Source organism: Mesoplodon mirus (genome assembly GCF_964341445.2).
Source record: "Mesoplodon mirus genome assembly, chromosome: 11".
NCBI classification, from domain to species: domain Eukaryota; kingdom Metazoa; phylum Chordata; class Mammalia; order Artiodactyla; family Ziphiidae; genus Mesoplodon; species Mesoplodon mirus.
The window spans coordinates 35923845-35942434 of record NC_138987.1 but is presented as its reverse complement, the minus strand read 5'-3'; the positions used below and the strand labels follow the sequence as shown (position 1 = coordinate 35942434).

General features: G+C 57.6%; 1 protein-coding gene across 4 annotated transcripts in view; it reads left to right on the top strand.

Moving 5' to 3' along the window:
• The window catches only part of TMEM184B (transmembrane protein 184B), a 50258-nt gene extending 31845 nt beyond the window's left edge, over positions 1 to 18413 (top strand). For 3 of the 4 annotated variants that reach the window (XM_082636581.1, XM_082636582.1, XM_082636583.1), the window contains 6 exons: positions 7016 to 7106; positions 7619 to 7694; positions 10464 to 10555; positions 11417 to 11586; positions 12057 to 12251; positions 15317 to 18413. In XM_082636581.1, the coding sequence (XP_082492707.1) occupies positions 7016 to 7106; positions 7619 to 7694; positions 10464 to 10555; positions 11417 to 11586; positions 12057 to 12251; positions 15317 to 15558 (866 nt within the window). In that variant the 3' untranslated portion in view covers positions 15559 to 18413. The remainder of the gene's footprint in view (positions 1 to 7015; positions 7107 to 7618; positions 7695 to 10463; positions 10556 to 11416; positions 11587 to 12056; positions 12252 to 15316) is intronic. The other variant, XM_082636580.1, reaches the window with a different exon arrangement.
• Positions 18414 to 18590: the final 177 nt, after the last annotated feature.

The window sequence follows — 18590 nt, the reverse complement described above, 5'->3', positions numbered from 1 at the left end:
GGACATCTCCCCTTGGTATTTAGACTTCCTCTCTATGTTTTCTGCAAGTCTTCACATTGCTGTCCTCAGCTGGGCCAAGTTCTGTGAGGACAGAAGCATCACAACCTGTCTTTTTTTTTTTTTTTTTTTAAAGAAGATGTTGGGGGTAGGAGTTTATTAATTAATTAATTTATTTTTGCTGTGTTGCGTCTTCATTTCTGTGCGAGGGCTTTCTCTAGTTGTGGCAAGCAGGGGCCACTCTTCATCGCGGTGCGCGGGCCTCTCACTATCGCGGCCTCTCTTGTTGCGGAGCACAGGCTCCAGACACGCAGGCTCAGTAATTGTGGCTCACGGGCCTAGTTGCTCCGCGGCATGTGGGATCCTCCCAGACCAGGGCTCGAACCCGTGTCCCCTGCATTAGCAGGCAGTTTCTCAACCACTGCGCCACCAGGGAAGCCCACAACCTGTCTTGAAAGTAAAAAGCCAAGAGCTCCACGTGGAGATTTGTAGGCCAGTGTTTCCGTTTGCACCCCTACCCACAGCCATCAGAGCTGCGTGGTGCGCCCAGTCTTCGGGTTCCTGGGGTTCACTGGCTCCCTCCTGTCCCTGGGGCTAGTGACCATGCCGCATCTTCCAGAGCTTTGGTCGACATCCCTTGTTTGCTGCCTCTGGTGCCATGTCCTTGTCCTTGAAGGTTTGTACCTTCCCCCCATTCGTTCTCACTTCAGGGGCATTTCATGGGAGAGTGGAGGTAAACCCTGCGAATTTGGAGGTAGTGTTTCCATTTTCCAGGGAGAAGTGAATGCTTGTCCACGGTGCCCCTGCTCTGCATCTACTACCCGGTAAGGGCCGGAATTCACAGAGCCTAAGGAATGTGCCACCAGGGTGTAGGGGGCAGGCAGATGGTGGAGGGGTAGAATCCAATCCCCTTACCTACATTTAGTGTTTGATTGTGGTCAGGGTGAGAGGTAGCCCCTAAAGATGACTCTGAGACAGCCTGGGGAGCTCTGTGGGCAGACACGTGGGTGGCCAGAGCTCAGACGAGGGAGACGCCCTCCACAGGTGTTTCATGCAGCACTGTTTTTTTTAATAATGTTCGTGTGGCACTTCACAGTTTACCATGTATTTTTCATTACTGTTAGCTCATTCTCACCTCTCAGTTACCTGGTGGGGTATATATCATCATCCCCGTTTTACAAATGTGAGAAAAAAATTCACGTAGGCTAAGAAACTTGCCCAAGTTACCCAGAGAGTAATTGCCAGAGGCTGGACTCAGCCCTGGGTCTCTGAGGCCCAGGAATTGCTCTGTGCCAGGTTTGGTGAAGGAATACAGGACAAGTTTCTCCCCTGCAAAAGTGTGAACTCTTGTTAAGGGAAGAGATTTTACATGCATGAAAGAAGCAAAGAATGATGCTTCATTTTCTGAAATCTGTCCCAGTTTCAGATTTGGGACAAACTTAGCTTCCTGGAATCTGGCCCAAGTAAAACATCTTCCCAGGTAGGGAGCATAACAGCCTGGATGAATACAGCTGAGGACCACAGAAGACCCAGAGGCCAGTGTGCTGCCAGGAGGACTCACGGGCTGGTAGTGGCCCTTGCTGGCCATGGCTCTGAGAGAGCCAGGAATCAGAAGAGCTCAACCAATCAGAATAAAGGCAGAACATCCGGAAGAAACCAATAGAAAGAGGGACCAGAATCAGTGTTTCGGGTGGCAAGAAGCATCAATGAGCAGGAACAGCAAAGGACAGAAAAGCTATGAGGAAGGAAGAGCAAAGTGCCATCAGAGCAGCTCAGTGTCTGGGGACAGGTACCTAGGGAGGACCCCGCCCACCTGGCTGTAGCACGTCGCATCCGTTGTTGTCAGTGGTGATCACCAGTCACAGAAAAAGCAGGAAAGAATGTTTGGGTGCCCCTATTTACTGAGCAGAGAAGATTTCTGTCCAAAGGGGTCAAAATTAAGTTTTCTGGGCTCATCCACAAGTTACTCTGAAATATATCTTTCCAAATAACCAAAGTATTTCTGTGCAGCGAAAAGGGCTAGGCCCTGAGGCCAGCTTTAGGGGCTGCGGGTGTGTGGAGGAGGTGAACTTGGGATAGTCAGTGACCTGTAGCCAGTGTCATTTGCAGTGGGGGACTCATGAGGTCAGTCCCCTGCAGCTGGCAGGGACAGTCAGAGTATGCTTCTTAGCGGGTCCTCTCTTGAAGCCCCTCGGGCCCCTCAGGGTTGTGTGGTTGCAGTTGTCAAGCCAAGGGGGATGCTGGATGGGAGGCTGGGTGGAGAGTCATCTCTTGGTCTGCAGCCTCCTGTCCAGGCAGCTCTTGGTGGGAGAGGTTGCCAGTGAGGAAAGAAAGCCTCGCATCTCAGGGTCGGAAGGGACCTGTAAAATCCTAGCTGCTTGGAACCCCTTTAATGTCTCAGCTCAGAGGCGGCCTAGCCTCTGATTGCATGCTTCTACTGGCAGGGAGCTCACTACCTTTCATCTCTGAAGACTACCTGCCAGAAATTGTTTCTTACACTAAGCTGAAGTCCTAGGATCTGCCCCTGGGATGAGTGGGTCCTGTCTGACCCTCTGGACGCAGGTGGTCATCACTTATACGAAGAGAATCATCCCTAATGTCTTTTCTCCAGGGCTCAAGTCTCCAGTACCATCCTCCTTTCATCTCCATTCTGGTCCTTTGCCCCTGATCGTGTGCATTTGTCTCTAGTTCCTTTAAGATTTGGTATCTAGAATGGAGCTGAAAATTCAGGTACCTGATTTTCCAGGGTGAGAGAGAGAGGCCGGGGTGGGATGGGCGGGAACCCATCCCTTCCCTCATGCTGGATGCTCCCTGTGAGCCCCTTGGTCACTTGTGTGTCTGGGGCCTCTCCAGGGGACCAGAACTGGAGCTGTGTTCAGAAGCGTGGTCAGGCGACAGTGCTGCTTGCTGGTCGAGAACCCCACTCATAATCTTTTTTGCTCTTCTGATGTCCAGAGCCAGCATATCTCTGTGTTTGTTCCTGGGGTGTGTGTTGAGTTGTCCAGTTTAAACACACCTGCTGGGGAGGGGGGATGGTATTTTGCATGGCTCTATCATTTCCTCGGAAGGGCATTGATTTGTCCAGATGGTCAGTGGGTCTTGGTGTGGGCTGGTTGAGTCATCTCGAGGAGATTCTGTCTTGTCTCCCTTCTCCGAGATGCATTATTGACTCACTAATGACTCTTTAACAGACACCGTCAGCAAACGTATTTGGCCAGACTGTCTGGCCCCACAGCACTGTGAAAAGGTCAAAAGTCCTGAACTGAGAGAGGTGGATGAAATTTGATGATCTGACCAGTTGAGTGCAGAGCTGCATATGGACAGACAGGTGGACCACGTAATCAGGAGCGTGCCGTGTGTGTTGTGACACAGGAAAGGACGTGAGCTCAGGCACCAAGCTCTTCCCAGGAGTGGATTGCAGGACAGCCTAGCTTGGTGGTTCTGGACAGAGAGGCTGATGAACCTTGGGCCCCTGTGGCCTCGCCTGAGGGTTTTGTCTTTGGGGACTGGAAGTCTGATCACCTTGGGGAAGGTTCGTTCCTTCCATGTTGATTGAGTACAGAAGTGTCAAGCCCTTTGGTAGCTGTTGTGGGTGGGCCTAGGTTCCTGCCTGCAAGGCGTTTACAGTGTTTACAGAAGACAGTGGGTAACACTATGGACTGTTCATTGTGAGCACAGCCTTATAGATAAGGCTTCACACTCCCACCCCTAAGGCCCATCCTCACAGCAGCCTCACCAGGAAGAAGCTGTTGTTATCTCCGACTTAGAGATGAGGGAACCGAGGCACAGAGCACTTAAGAAACTTGCCTGAGACCACATAGCTCCTAAGTGGTGGAGCCATGATTCATACCCAGGCAGTCTGGCCCCGGGATCCATGGCTTTCTGGCTGCTTTATGCTGCCTCTTGTCCTGGAAGGATCAGACAGATCAGCAGAGAGATTGTGGGGTGTGATGTGAGCATGGCGACAGGACAGGGGAGGCCACCAAGGACAAGGTGGCATCTGAGCTGGGTCTGCCTCTGGGGTTTAGCAGAGAGATCGGGATGTGCCACCAAGGGGAGGTGTGAGAGATCACGGCGTGTCCTGGGAACTCCGGAAGTGGTTTTATGTACATTCCACTTACTGTAGCTATGTACATAACTACCCCAAAACAGACTAGTGTAAAACAGCCATGTATTGTGTTCATGGATACTGCACATCAGGAATTTGGACAGGGCATGTTGGGGACAGTTTGGTCCTGCTCCATGGTACCTGGACCTCAGCTGGAGACCTGAAGGCTGAGGGAGGGATCATCTGATGTCTGGTTTACTTATGTGTCTGGCAGTTGATGCTGATGTCAGCTGGGGGCCTCAGTTCCTCCCCCACATGAGCCTCTCCATGTGGACTCTCCACGTGGGCCATGCATGGGCTTCCTCACTGCATGGTGGCTGGGTCTAAGGGCAAGCATCTCAAGAGAGGATGAGCCAGAAGAAAGAGGCCTTTTCTAACCCCAGCATCAGATGTCACCAAGCTTCGCTTCCGCTCTGGTCACCCCAGTTCACCCAGATGCAAAAAGAGGGAAGAAGACCCCACCTTCTGAGAGGAGTGTCATTGTCATGGGATGTGGCTGCCTTTGGAAAATACCATCAACCACAATACAGCTGGACCCAGATTGGAATGGATGCATCCACTCTACTTGGCCTTATATGGTTTTGGACAAAGGTTATTAGCAGGCTGACATCAGATTGGGCTTGATGCCCCCCTCCCCTTCACCCCCCTGCCTTCAGATACCCCAAAGTTTCTGTCAGTGGAGAGTGATCTGGAGCCCGGTCGGTGGAGATTCCTGCAGCCACCAAACATCCTGAGCTACTTCCGTGTCAGACAGGCAGCTCACAGGGCCCTCAGCCCCGTCAGGGGACAGCAGGCCCCTGAGGAAGGCGGGCAGATAAACAATAGTGGCCGTGACAGCCAACACTGAGAGTGCTGGCCACTCTTCTGAGCACTTTGCATACTCACTGAAATCCTACCACCTCCTAACTCCGTAGGGGCTCTTTCTGTCTCCATTTTAACAGATGAGGAAACTGAGCCACAGAGAGGCTCCCAGCAGAGTTACACTGCAAACCCTCTGCTGTGTGTCTCTAGGGGGACGGTTGCAGCACAGGTGACAGGTGCTATGTATGGGTCATGTTTATGCAGGGTGCCGCTTGGGCCCCTGTTCCCCAGCCCCAGACATGAAACCTTACTAGGTTAGAGCAACTGAGGGGCGTGCAGCCCTCAAATATATTCCTTTCCACGTTGCTGAAGGCCAACTTCTACCTCCAAACGTACGGCCAGGATTTCCTGTGTTCCAGTTTCAGGCAGTCAAGCGTTTGTGGTGTGGTTAGTATGTGCCGAGGGCTGGGCCCACGCTCGAGGGAGAAGCAGGCTCCCAGTCGGTAATCACACTCCGGGTGTGGGCGGGGCGGGGGCACAGCATCTGTCCGCAAACCGGTAGGTTCCGTGGGTGGGGACGCACGAGCCCCCATGGTGGTGGCGGGGGACTTCTCATGGTGGGTGGTGTCTGACGGGTTGACCGTACTAGGAGGTCAGAGGGCAGGGCGTCCAGGCAGTAGGATCTGCAAGGGCAGAAACATGGAGGGCACAAGACCCTGCCGAGGGGAAGGGGGCACCCAGTGTTGCTGGGAAGGAAGTGTGACGGGTAGGCAGGGACCAAGCCACCTGGTGAGAGGTCTTGAGCTGAGCCGGGGGGCTGCACGGGGTGGGCCTTGAAGGCCCTTCCGCTGCACCGGGGTTGGCTGGTCAGATGAGAAGGAGCCCACTGGCTGCAGGGCTGCTGGTGCCTCTCCCTTGATCTTATTATCCCCTGACCCCGCCTTGACCCTCCCCTTGGCCTCACTCCTGCGCTGGACGCGTCTCCTGTACCCCTGCGCTAGGTCCCTGATCTGCCCCCTGCGTCCTCTCCTCTGTGGCGTCCTCCGCTGTACACCTTGTCCTCCTCTCCACGCCCTGGCTCCCGGGCTCCCGGCACTTCTGTGTGCTTCTAGCACCCTGCAGGCAGCAGCCTGCATTTGCCGACCCCGCAGAAGTCCTCTGACCAGGAGGCCAATTACAACATAGTGCTGTATTTGCAGCATTTACAGTGTACTTCTACTGTGCCCTGGGTTGCTGTTGTAAATCTTTGTGGGTGATGTCAAGCTGTGTCATGATTCAGGATGAGCTGGCCCAGCTTCCTAAGAAATTTGCACTATATTTTGTGCACCTCTCATAGGTTGTTTTTTTTTTTTTTTTTTTTTTTTTTTTGCGGTACGCGGGCCTCTCACTGTTGTGGCCTCTCCCGTTGCGGAGCACAGGCTCCGGAGCGCAGGCTCAGCGGCCATGGCTCACGGGCCCAGCCACTCTGCAGCATGCGGGATCCTCCCGGACCGGGGCACGAACCCGTGTCCCCTGCGTCGGCAGGCGGACTCTCAACCACTGCGCCACCAGGGAAGCCCCTCTCATAGGTTTTGTTACAGCTTATCATGCTGTGTTCACTAAGATGCCGCTACACGCTGTTGAATGCATAAGGGGTTCTACCTCATTCTTGCTGAGAATTTCTCCTGAGATCCCTCTAGAGAAAGTTTTATTGTTGCTTTGTCATAAAATTGTGATCTGTGACACACAAACAGAAAAGTGCATAAAGCTAATAAATAACTGTAAAGCCGAAACCCAGAACACGCACACTGCCAGCTCCTCAAGCCCCCAGCATCCCATCCCGATCTCCCCTCCCACAGCTCCCCACAAGGTCCTGGATTTGGTGGTAATCACTTTCTTGCCTTTCTTTGTGGTGTGACCAGCAGTGTGTGTGCACGTCCCTGAACAGCATGATTTAGCCGTGACTGATTTTGATTACAAATGGAATATTCACTGCCCTATGTCCCTGAGGTTCCCTCCCCGTTGCTGCCTGTGACTGGTTCTCTCACTTTCGTTGCTGTTTAGAATTCCACCATCTGTTTATCCATCCTGTTGATTTGAGTGGTTTTTCTCTGGACATTGTTTTCACAGCCTTGGTCATCTATAATTTCCTGAGCCTGTGCTATGAATACCTTGGGGGGGAAAGTTCCATCATGTCAGAGATCAGAGGGAAGCCCATCGAGTGAGTATGAAGTCCCCCCAGAGCCCCCCACACCACCCTGTTTCCTGGGCCTGACGTTCTCCAAGCTCTCCTGGCATCAACTGGTCACACAGACCATCTCTGCCCGTGACCTTGACCTCTCCCACACTTCCTGAGCGAGGCCATTCATTGAATTCTTGGGAGGGCCTGTCTGGCTCTTTCTCCTTCTCTCTCTTCCTATCCTTTCCTGTTTGCCTGTTTCTCCCTCCTGTAGTTTTTACATTCAGTGCCTTTTAAGTTGGTTTGTTATCCCAAGGTCTGTGTCGCCCCGCTCCTGCCTATACCCTACTGCATATCCAAGTACTCTCCTGCTTCTCTCCCTGTGCTTGGCCTTGTGCTCCAAGACTGCCCAGGATCCAAGCCCCATCCTCACCCTACCCCGCCCTACCCCAGCTTGTCTGGATCTGCAGGAGGGTGAGGGTGGCCTCCCCCAGCCCTACCTTCCTGAGTCTGGCTCTTTGCTCACCAACCCCTTCTCTGCTTGTCTCTTCCAGGTCCAGCTGTATGTATGGCACATGCTGCCTCTGGGGAAAGACTTACTCCATCGGATTTCTGCGGTTCTGCAAGCAGGTGGGTACCCCCAGCAACTGCCCTGGTCAAGAGTTGCAGGCCAGGCACCAGGATCCTGGGTCTGTGCCCTGGAGTAGCAGCTGCAGGGGCCGTGCTGTCCCTGGTTGACATAGTGACAAAGACGGGCATAGGGCCCACCTGCAGGGTTCCCATTTCCTGTGAGGCACCCCAAGCCCCAGCACCCATTCCCTGAGCTGTTAGGGATGCACCTGCATTGGTGGGGTGTGCTCAGAGGGGCAGCAACAGGTGTCCCAGGAGTGCCTGATGCAGCCGTGGGCAGGAAGTGGTCCCAGACTCTTGCTCACTTTGACCAAGTTGTGCTGTGTGAGTGTCTGAGGAAGTGCGTGGTGATTCTAGAATCTCGGTTTGAAAACTTCTGATCAGCTGCGGCTAGAGGCCAGGAGGGTTTCTGCATTAAAGAACATGACAAAACAGGCCTGAGCAGCCTCTGGTCCCTTCCCCCATTTCCCACTTGGCAGGCAGTCTAGCAGCTTCCAGTTTCCAGAGCTGCCGCCCCAGTGGCCTCAAGTGGCCTGGGTGGAGGCAGTGTGGTGTTGTGCATAAGTGCGTGGGTCTGGGTGTCTGACCATCTGAGTTTGAATTCCAGCCTCTCCTATGACTGTGTGACCTTGGGTAAAGTACGAAACCTCTCTGAGCCTTGGTTTCCTCTTCTGTGAGATGAGCGTAATGATACTTACCTCAAGGGGTGGTTTGAGGAACAGGTGAGGGAAAGCCCTTAACACAGCCCTGGCTCGGAGCCCGCTGTCCCTTGCTCGGGAGGAAGTCAGGCACCACGCCCAGCTGGCATGACCTCGATTTAGTCTCCTCTGGGGCTCCACAGGGCCTGTCAGCCTGTCCAGCATCATGCAGCGTCATCACGAGGGGAAATGAAACCCACGGCCCATCACCATGACCTGCGGGAGGACTGGCCTTTCTGCTCCCCTTTGGGCGGGGCCATGCCTGCAGTGCACACGCACCCACAAAGCACTGCGTGGACGGGCCAGTCTCCAGTTCTGCTTCCAGATCCTCCTTCCCTAGGGTGTTTCTAAATTCAAAACCTCCCCACAGGACCTGCAGGGAAGGAGTTCAGACTGTCCTGGGTTCAGGGTGGGGCCTGTCCGAGCCATTGTTTACCAGTGCTGGCCCAGCTGTGACTCACTGCCTTCTTTGATGGTGATGTTGGGTATGAAGTTTTGACCCCAGATCACTACCTGGGTTGCCTTGTTGCAAATTATTCCCCAGCCCTGTGGGCTTTGATGTTCCACTGCTGCTCCTGGAAGTGGCAGGGTCAGGTAGTAAAAGGAAAGAATTGAAGAAGCCTCCTCCCCCCTTTCCCACGTGAGAGAGGACACCGCAGCTTTGTCATCAGTGCCGGCGCCCGGGTCTGAGTCTCCTGGAGAGTTTGCCTCTTCTGCCACTTCAGCTTCTCTGTGCCTCAGTTTCCTCATCTGTACCCTGAGGATGATGACAATACTTATACGTCACGGGGCTGTCGTGAGCACCAAGTGAGCTGACCCGGGATAGCACCAGCCTACCGGCAGGCTCGCAAGGCTGGCTTGGGACATGCTGCTGACCCTCCCTTTCCCCAAAGCGTGCTGGTCCCGCTTCTTCCAGGGGGGGGGGCAGGGGAGTTTTGTGGGGTTTGCTGACAGCAGGATCGCCCCTCTAGCCCCCGTCACACGCGCCTCTCCTGGCAGCCACACGGCTCAGGCCGCCCTGGGCTCCCCTGCAAACTGCACTCGAGCCTCTTTCGGGTCAGAAACTTTGGGTTCCACAGGTTACTTTCTCTGCTCTGGGGTCCTTGTCCCATTTGGAACCACACTAGCTTAGCCTTGTTAAATGACTCCCATCTCCACAGAAGAGGCCTTGTGGCTTAGATTTATTTGGTTTCAAGAGAATGGTGCTTCTCGTGATTTTATGGGCACCAAGGGTACCTCTGGTGTTTACTGGTGCCTCTGTAGGGACTTGTGGAAACCTGGCTGAGGGATTCTTCCCGTGGCAGAGGCCTCTGCTGAGTGCTCAGAAGTGGGAGACCTCCAAGGACACCCCGTGCGGTCTTGTTCTCCAGTCCTTGCACAGCGACCGTGCAACACGGGGCTGGTAACAACCATCTACCGTGAGCAAGCACTCGGAGGCTGAGTGACCGCCCACTTGGGCCTCCGCAGCGGTAGTGGGCAAGGCCAGAATTCAGACACCTGTCGGGACTCCGGACCTTGGGCTTCAGGCTGCTTCCTATTTTGTGCTCCTGTGGGGTCATCTCCATCCCCAGTAAGACCCCAGCTTGACGTAAACCCTGGACCCAGGCCTAGAGCATGGGGCAGGGAGCCAGACCCAGGGTAGACAAGGAGACCCTCACCTGCCTCTGCTCTCTGGGGCCACCTCCCTGCTGCCGCCCCTCACCAGAACTTAACCCCTTGCACTTGTCCGCTCTCTGCCCCTGGGCCGAGCTCATGCCCCTGGCATGAGCTGCTCCCTCTGCCCTTCCCCCCGTCCCTGGCACATTCATAGGGGCCCCTCCTCTGGTGGAATCTCTGTTTCCTGCGTCTCTGCCATTCTTCCTCCACACCCTCCTGTCTTCTCACGCAGCTGCATCGCCCTGTTACTGTCTCGTGTATTCTGCCTTCCCCTCCTGACAGCAGTTCCCCCAGGGGCAAGAGGTTGGGCCGCCCCCATCCCCTGGCATCCAGCCCAGGCCCAGCTGGCCAGAGGAGGTGCTTCTTCCGTGGTTTCTGTGCTTATCCTTGACTCTTGACCTCCTCTCTGCAACAGGCCACCCTGCAGTTCTGCGTGGTGAAGCCACTCATGGCTGTCAGCACCGTGGTCCTCCAGGCCTTCGGCAAGTACCGAGACGGTGACTTTGAGTAAGCAGCGGGTCCCCCCAGGGCGCGTGTGGGGAGGAGTGGGCGGCCCTGCCCCGAGGATCATGCCCTGGCCAAGGGAAGGGGGTGGCCTCAGATTGCCCCACCCCCGTGTCCATCCTCTGAGTGGAGGCCAAGCCTGACCCTGGCCTTCCTCCCGCCTGCTGCACCCCTGAATTGTGAGGCCGGAGCCTGGCAGTGGTGCCATTGCACTTGGCCCCGCCTCTGGCACCAGAGTGAGCGCTCAGCATCTGTCACCTTCAGGCTGCAGAGTGGTGCCGGGTGGGGGCTGGAGAGAGCAAGAAGGGACAGTGACCATCCCAGTGCAGGGGGCGAGAGGGCCAGAGCCCTGAGGGGCCCGTCTCGAGTCTCCTCTCCTGTGTGAATTGACGCACACACAAGACTGCAGGGGGTTAGTGAAAGTGACCACGTGTCCCACATGGCCCTGAGCTTGCACGCACTTCAGACACGCTCCCTGTACCCTACACGACAGCCCCCAAGGGCCGGTGAGCAAACAGAGGCTCACAGGGGACGCCCCTTGGCTCAAGCGCAAAGAGCAAAGCTGAACTTCGTGTCCCCCTGACTGTCAGTCTGAGGCCCCGCCCCCGAGGACACCTGGAGTCCTCCACCAGGAGTGTGGGCACCGGAGCTGCAGGTGGCAGGGCTGGCCTGTCCTGCAGGTGCTCACCCTTGCACTCCCCCAGTGTTTGGACCGCTTTGATCACCTGTCCCCTCCCTTTGATGGCTCGGGGAGCATTGCTGAGAGCTGTGCAGAGTGGCATGTGGGCAGGGCAAAGGGAGGAAGGAGGCCCCTTGTCCCGCAGAAGGGTCAGTTCAAGCCAGAGAATGCCCCCGTTCCCGCAGCGTCACCAGCGGCTACCTCTACGTGACCATCATCTACAACATCTCCGTCAGCCTGGCCCTGTACGCCCTCTTCCTCTTCTACTTCGCCACTCGGGAGCTGCTCAGCCCTTACAGCCCCGTCCTCAAGTTCTTCATGGTCAAGTCTGTCATCTTTCTCTCCTTCTGGCAAGGTGAGCCTCCTCCCAGCCCCTGTGAGGCTGGCCTGTGCCTCCCTGTCCCCTAAGCCTTGTCCTCTTCCTCCTGCCCACCGTCCCCAGTGCCCCGAGGACCCAGGCCATGGGGCTGTCCCTAGGCGATCCTGGCCTGGAGCTCAAAGGGACCTCTGTCCACTGAGCACCTGTGGGGTGTGACGTCTGGGCCCTCAGGGGCCTTTCACAGGAGCCATGACCTTGGGCAGGACTGCTTCCTGGACAGGGGGATCCAATCCAGGTGGTGTCCAGCCAGGACCTGGGGAGTGTGGTTTTCCTGAGGCCTTGGCTTGTGTCAGCATCCCTGCCCAACAGGAGTAACTGTGGACCCTGCTTCCAACCTCCCTGGGGAGTGTGGCATTTGGGGGGCTATAAGGAGGAAGGGAGATGGGGAAGGGGGTCCAGTCTGGGACCAGACGCCCATGCCTCCCCTTCCACACCTCCCCTTCCAGGCATGCTCCTGGCCATCCTGGAGAAGTGCGGGGCCATCCCCAAGATCCACTCGGCCCGTGTGTCGGTGGGTGAGGGCACCGTGGCTGCTGGCTACCAAGACTTCATCATCTGCGTGGAGATGTTCTTTGCAGCTCTGGCCCTGCGGCACGCCTTCACCTACAAGGTCTATGCTGACAAGAGGCTGGACGCACAAGGTATGAGCCAGGGTCCTGGAGTCGACCCCCCCAGTAGGAAGGGTGTTTCCCAGCTCCGCCCCAGGGCCCCTCCTGCCTCCCAGGGTCCTTCAGGTGTTGATGGGTCAGGTCAGGGATCCCAGGTGTAGGAAAGGGGCCACAGAGGTCCAGGCTCCCCTGTCCCCTGTCACAAGGTGTCAGGGTCGGGGACTGGTCCTGGAAGCTACATCCCCCTGTCTCTTGCAGCAGATCTGGAGTATGGAGATGATATAGCACAATATCCCCATGGGAAGGTCAGGACAGAGACCCTAGAATTAACAAGGTCCTAAGGGTTCCTGACATCGAACGCTGTTACCCATTTTGTCCTGTAATTCCCTTGTCTCTAAAGCTCTTTTTTTTTTTTTTAACCTGATCCCTTCTAAGAAACAGACTCAGATGGTAATAGCTTTTAACAGCTTTCTTTTTACACCTGCTAATCTTCGCTTTGTTAGAACAGCAGTTGGCAACCCCAGTTGTATATTAAGATGCCCTGGAGAGTCTTAGAAGTCCGTGCTGTCCAGGCCCCACCCTCGGAGATTCTGCATAATTGGCCTGGGTTTGGGCCTGGCACGATGTGCTGACAGATCCCCAGGTGATTCTAACTTGCTGGCTGGAGAAGCAGGGGCTGGGGGCTACCTCTGGCTGCTGCTGGGCAGAGAGGGGATGCTCAGGGGGGAGGAGGAAGAGGAGGCTCGGGATGCCTGAACTGTCTCACCCCGTGTGTGGGGGGGTGGGCCTGGGGAGGAGGAAGCCTCCTGGTCTAACACATCCGCCCAGGGGTTTGGCTGCTGCCAGCTCCCTGCCTGTGGGGCTGAAAGCAGGACCCACTTGCCCAGGCGCACCACCTGTGCCCACCTCGGGCCCCGGGGAGCGGCGTGCTGAGCAGAGTGTAGAAGCAGTGGCCTGGCCTGGCCTGTGCAGGGCTCCTCGGGCCCCCACCTCTCACCCTACCTGCCGTGTTCTTCCCCTGGTTGGGAAGAGGCCTTAAAATACCCGAGGCTGCTGGAAGCATGTGGACTGAATCACCCTCCAGGCCTCGCGACTCTTGGGCACCTGACACTTGCTGCCTGGGCACTCTAGGTACTTTTTCCGGTTTGGATTCTACACTTAGTGCTGGGCGCTGTACTGGCCAGGGCTCACCGCTGCCAGCTGGTATCCCACCTGCTTCCCACCAGGCCCCCAGTTGGAAGGATCTGGCTGACACCCTCCCAGTGTTGAGGGCAATGTCCCTTCGACCTGGTCCTGACACCCTCTGCCCCTGGGAAAGTCACCCTTATGCCAGGAGTCTGAGGCCATGGCCAAGAACCCTTTCTACACCCTTGAGGTTTAACATGGTTCAAGCTGGCGCTTCTGCACTAGTGGCCCTGCAGAGGCTCTCCGCGGTTGCCTGGGCTGTCTTCCCGTCCACTGCCCCCAGACACATCCAGCTCCAGCCAGAAACAGCATTGTCAGGCATCCAGCTCTAGCGGGGATGCCAGCCTAGCCCAGCCCAGCCCAGCCCGGGAAAGGTGCTGCGAGCCCTTGTCCACCACTGTGCTGGTCCCAGGCCGGTTGTCCACCCACTAACTACGGCGCCCGATCCCTCTCTGCCCCTCAGGGTTGGGTGCAAAGCCGTGGTGTGGTCAGTACACGTCACCTGCCCCCTCCTCCATGTCCCATCTGTGGAGTGTTGTGAGGTTTGTAAAGCAGGCGACACAGGCTCAGCAGTTCTAGCCAAGCCTGAGGAGAAGCGGGGTGGGCGGTCCCTACTTTAGTGGGGAGGTGGAACTCCGACCAGCGTTCTGGGGGTCCACTCTTTGTCCCCCACCAGAAGAAAGCGTGAGCCCCGAAGGAGGAGTCTTCTAGGTGGACATGCCCCCCAGGCCCCCAGGGGGCAGCGGGCTGCCTGGGTGCCGGCAGGGCCTGGGGCGGGGTGGGCAGGGTGCGTGGTGCGGTGCCGGCCTCGGTGGTGGGCACGAGGTGTTCACTCAGCTGTCTCTTGTCTTCTCTGTTTCTCTGGCTCCTCTCCCCCTCCCCTTGCCCCGCTTTTGCCCCGGGTTTGGCCGCGGGCAGTGCCGACATACGGCCCTTACGGTAGGTTCTGCTCTCAGTCTGCACGTCTGTCCTGCACGTCAGTCCTGGTCCCTGTCACCAGCATGTGTGTCTCCCAAGCTCCTTTGCTGTGTCCCCGCCCCCTCCCCCCCAGGCACCCCTGGGCGGCAGAGCCCAGAGCACTCGCCTCCAAGGGCTGCCCTCCGTAGAGCTTTCCTGTTTCCGTCCTGGTCTCTCATTGTCCTGGAACATGCCCTGCACCGTCGGGGGGGGGGGGGGGCAGCACAGTGCTTGTTAGTGGGGAATTGGGGAGTTTAGTTCTGTTCCGTGGCAGAGAGCGTGAAGGGGAAAAGAGCATGCAAGTTTGAGTCTTGAAGACCTGGGACCAGAGTCGGGCTCACCCCTTCCATCTCAGTTTGGGGGCCTGGGCCATTTCTGCCCCCCCAGAGCCCTTGCGGATGGTTTGTTAGGGAATTACGAGGAAGCACGTCAAGGCAGGTGGCCCCTGCCCTGTCAGAGCCAAGATGTCTGCTCCGTTGTGGGTCCAGGCCCCTGTCAGCCTGTCCTGATGGAGCAGGTCCCTGGTCCACTCCCCAGAGTGAAGGGGAGCACCCCGCAGGCGAGAGGGGCATGGGCCAGCGCCCGTGGAGCCTGGGCCCCCTCCCCTCCACTCCCTGTCTTCAGTTGGTGCGGAGCTTGTCTTGGCCTCCCCAGGGCTCTCGGGCTCACGCCTGCAGCACGCCAGTCTCCACCCCAGCTCCCTTCCCACCTGCCAGACTTTCCCAAGTGGCTGCTTCCCTTCTCCCCGGGGGTGCGCTCCACTTTGCACCCTGCCAAAGGAGCCATTTCTTTGCTTGTCCCTTCTCATGTCGGGGACCCCATTCTCTGTCCCAGGAGGGGTTGGTTAGATGACACAGCCTTGGGGCAGGGGGTTCGGTCCCGGGACCAGGGGCAGGGGGCCAGGCTGCCTTGCCTCCCGCTGCCCGGGCCCCTCACCCCCACCTCCCGCCCTGCAGGCCGCTGCGCCCCCATGAAGAGCATCTCCAGCAGCCTCAAGGAGACCATGAACCCGCACGACATCGTGCAGGACGCCATCCACAACTTCTCGCCCGCCTACCAGCAGTACACGCAGCAGTCCACCCTGGAGCCCGGGCCCACCTGGCGCGGGGGCGCCCACGGCCTCTCGCGCTCCCACAGCCTCACTGGCACCCGGGACACCGAGAAGACTCTCCTGCTCAGCTCTGACGACGAGTTCTAGGTGCGGCTGCTGGCGGGGAAGGACTGGGACCTTGGCCCAGGGCAGGGTGTGCCCCTCCTCCCGCCTCACATCCCGGCTGGGAGGCAGGCTGCCACAGCTTCGGCACTGCCCTTTAATTTATTGGACCAGAAACACATATCGCTTCAAGAGGAACAGCCAGATGCTGTCTGCCCAGAGGATGGCCCAGGCTCACCCAGGAGCCTTCAGGAATATTTATACAAGGCCAAGGCTCTACGGCCTGGATGATGGGCAGAGGACAGTGGGAGCGACTCCCGTGCCCCTGCGGTTCGTCCTTTGGCGACAGCATGTTGGGACCAGCCGTGCCCAGGCCCAGACGCCTGTGTTGTGGACCAGCGGCTGCAGCCTTCTCGGCCCCTCCCCCAAACACCGTGCAATACTCTGACCCGGGAGGCCGGGCTCTCCCTCCCGCCTGCTCCCTCCCCTGTCCCCTCGTCTGATGCTAGATTAGCCTCACCCGGGGCAGGAGGAGGGAGGAGGGAACACGGATGCTCTCTGTGGACCTTCCTCCTGACCCAGGCCTAACTGGCACGCTGCAGGGATCAGAGCCAGACACCCAGAGCCATGGGTCCCACCTCAGAAGGGTGCTCAGGTGCATCTGGGCTCCTGAGTGTCCTCTCTGTGGCTGCACCTTCTGCCTGCCTCATGCCCCTTCCTCCTGGCCTGCTGAAGACAGCCAGCCGCCCACACTGCCCTCCCACTTGCGGTCTTTCCTCTTGAGGGCATTTTGGGTAGAGCCCTTGCTTCCCAGCTACTCAAAGGGTCAGGGGTTCCCACCCCTCCTTCCCAGGCTGGGCAGTCAGCACCTCTGCTGGATCCTGGTCTCTCTCCCTAGGGCTGCATCCTCCTGTTTCCTGGGGAGGGTCTGGTCTCCGCATTTCAGACCAGCTTCCAGCTTCCGGAGGAGCACAGTCCTCCGGGAGGGAGGAGGGAGGGATGGGGCATGTGGCGGGGAGCCAGGAGATGGGGGACTCCTCTCTCTGGCCCCGTATTCAGACAGGGCCTGGTGTCCTGCCTCGTCTGGCCCCAAGGCCCATCTCTTCTGTGCCTTAGTCACATATGAAAGCTCCCCCTCACTAGGCCCTCAGCCTGTCCCAGACACTCCCTGGGGGCCCCCTGTTAAGCTGCTGGCGCTCAGAGGATCCTGCAGTGCTGGGCCAAGTGCCCTTGGACAGGCCTCGGGTGGCCAGGACCACCAATCCCCTCCCCCTCCCCCACCTCCACGCCCATATCATGGAGCCTCCCGGGGCCAGAGCCCCCAGGCAGGCCAGGCTTACACTGGCCACTGTCTTCGGAAGAGCCTTGTGATGGGACACAATGCACGTTCATACAGGCAGAGCGTTCTGTCACTTGAAACCCAGAGAGCACGGGGGTTTGGGCTGCAACAGCCTGGAGGAGGGGGCAGAGTCGGGGAGAAGGGCCCTGCCCTGTGGGCGCAGAACTTCACTGTGGCATCTCTCCTTCTGGCCACTCTTGGACTGAACTGTGCCGAGGTCGGGAGGTGGGGGTCCATCACGGTAGTCTTCCCTGGCCTCCTTCAGTGACCAAGCCAGCCCTGCAGGTGGCGGGCACAGAGGCCTGCATGTCTGGTACCGGAGGCCAGCTCTCAGGCCCCTGGTGGGCCTGGCCAGTGGTGGCAGGCTACGCAGGAGGCAGCAGGTTGGCGCAGGCCGTCCCAGGAGGACCTCTGTCTGCCCCCGCCATCTGCTCTCATGAATCTGTTTCTCTGATTCTCCTTCCAGGCCAAAGTGTGCTGCTGACTCCCTGCCCCACTGGTCTTTGCCTCCCCTGCTACCTGCCCGCTGGCATGGTGGATGCGGGGCTCCGTGGCAGGGAGCTGGCAGCCCCTGGGGGGATGGGGGCTGGGAACGCGTGCCCGACCACTCCACCCCTCCTTCCTAGGATGTGTAATCTGCCTTGTCTTTTTATTTTTTATTTTTTTGTTAATTTTTTTCCCCAGTAGAGTAGCTCTTTGTACATAAAAAATACTTGAAAAATTAATTGTATGATGTATGAGAAGACAGAGTCCCCTAGTTTTGTATCTCGTGTATGACTGCCATGAGTTCCACCAGAAAGCCGCTCTATTTTGGTCTCTGTGACATTTTAAATGCGTGACAGAAGTGAGCAAATACAGTGAGAAAGAAATATATATATGAGATAATATAGATTGTATTGAAATCTCCTCTGCCTGTGGGTAAGGCTTTTTCCTTCCTCTTCCTCGGCTCCCTTGTATGTGTTTGGGGGTGAGTTTAGTGGTTGTGGACAAGGGTGTCCTAGGAAACCCCTTTCCTTCCGGGTGTAGGTGTCGGTGATGGGGGGATTCCCAATGCCAGAGACTGAAGTTGGGGTCCAGGCCCCTGTTGGACAAAGTGTCTCCCCCTCCCCTGGCCAGTGGGACATGGTGGCAGCCTTGGTCACTAGGGGTCCACCCTCCTCAACACGCCACAGGGCTGGCGTGCACAGTGGGTTGATACCTCGTACCCAGTTTGGTCAACCAGATAGGGGGGCCCATACTCTGGCAGCCCCATTCCTGCAGGTGTCTCCCAGGGGTTGGAAGAGATTTCCCAGTGTCCTCATGCCTCCCAGGCTATCTTCCTGCCTCCCTGGGCCCACCCTCCACCCTGGGACCCGAGGCGCCTTCCCCAGGGGCAAGGAGGCCTGGAGCAGGGCCTGTGGGGCAGTGGGCATGCGCCAGACACCTGGCACCTTCCTACCACCACCGCATGCCTTCCTGGGGCCTGGCCTGGCTGACGGGGGCACTCAGGAATGCAGCGTGGGTGGGGGCAATTCCCAGCCCAGCCAACCTCCACTCGTCCCCCTGACAGCTTCCTGCTGCCCTTTCTGCCGGCCTGAGCTCAGCGTCTCTGGATCAGGATCCTGGGCCCCAACCTGTGAGGGGAGAAAGGCCTGTGGACCAACCCAAACCATGTGGTTTGGCCCTTCCCCAGCTTTCAGATCCTGCACCTTCGACAAGAGCATCCTCCTCCCAGCCCCGCCATCCCTCCGTACCCAGC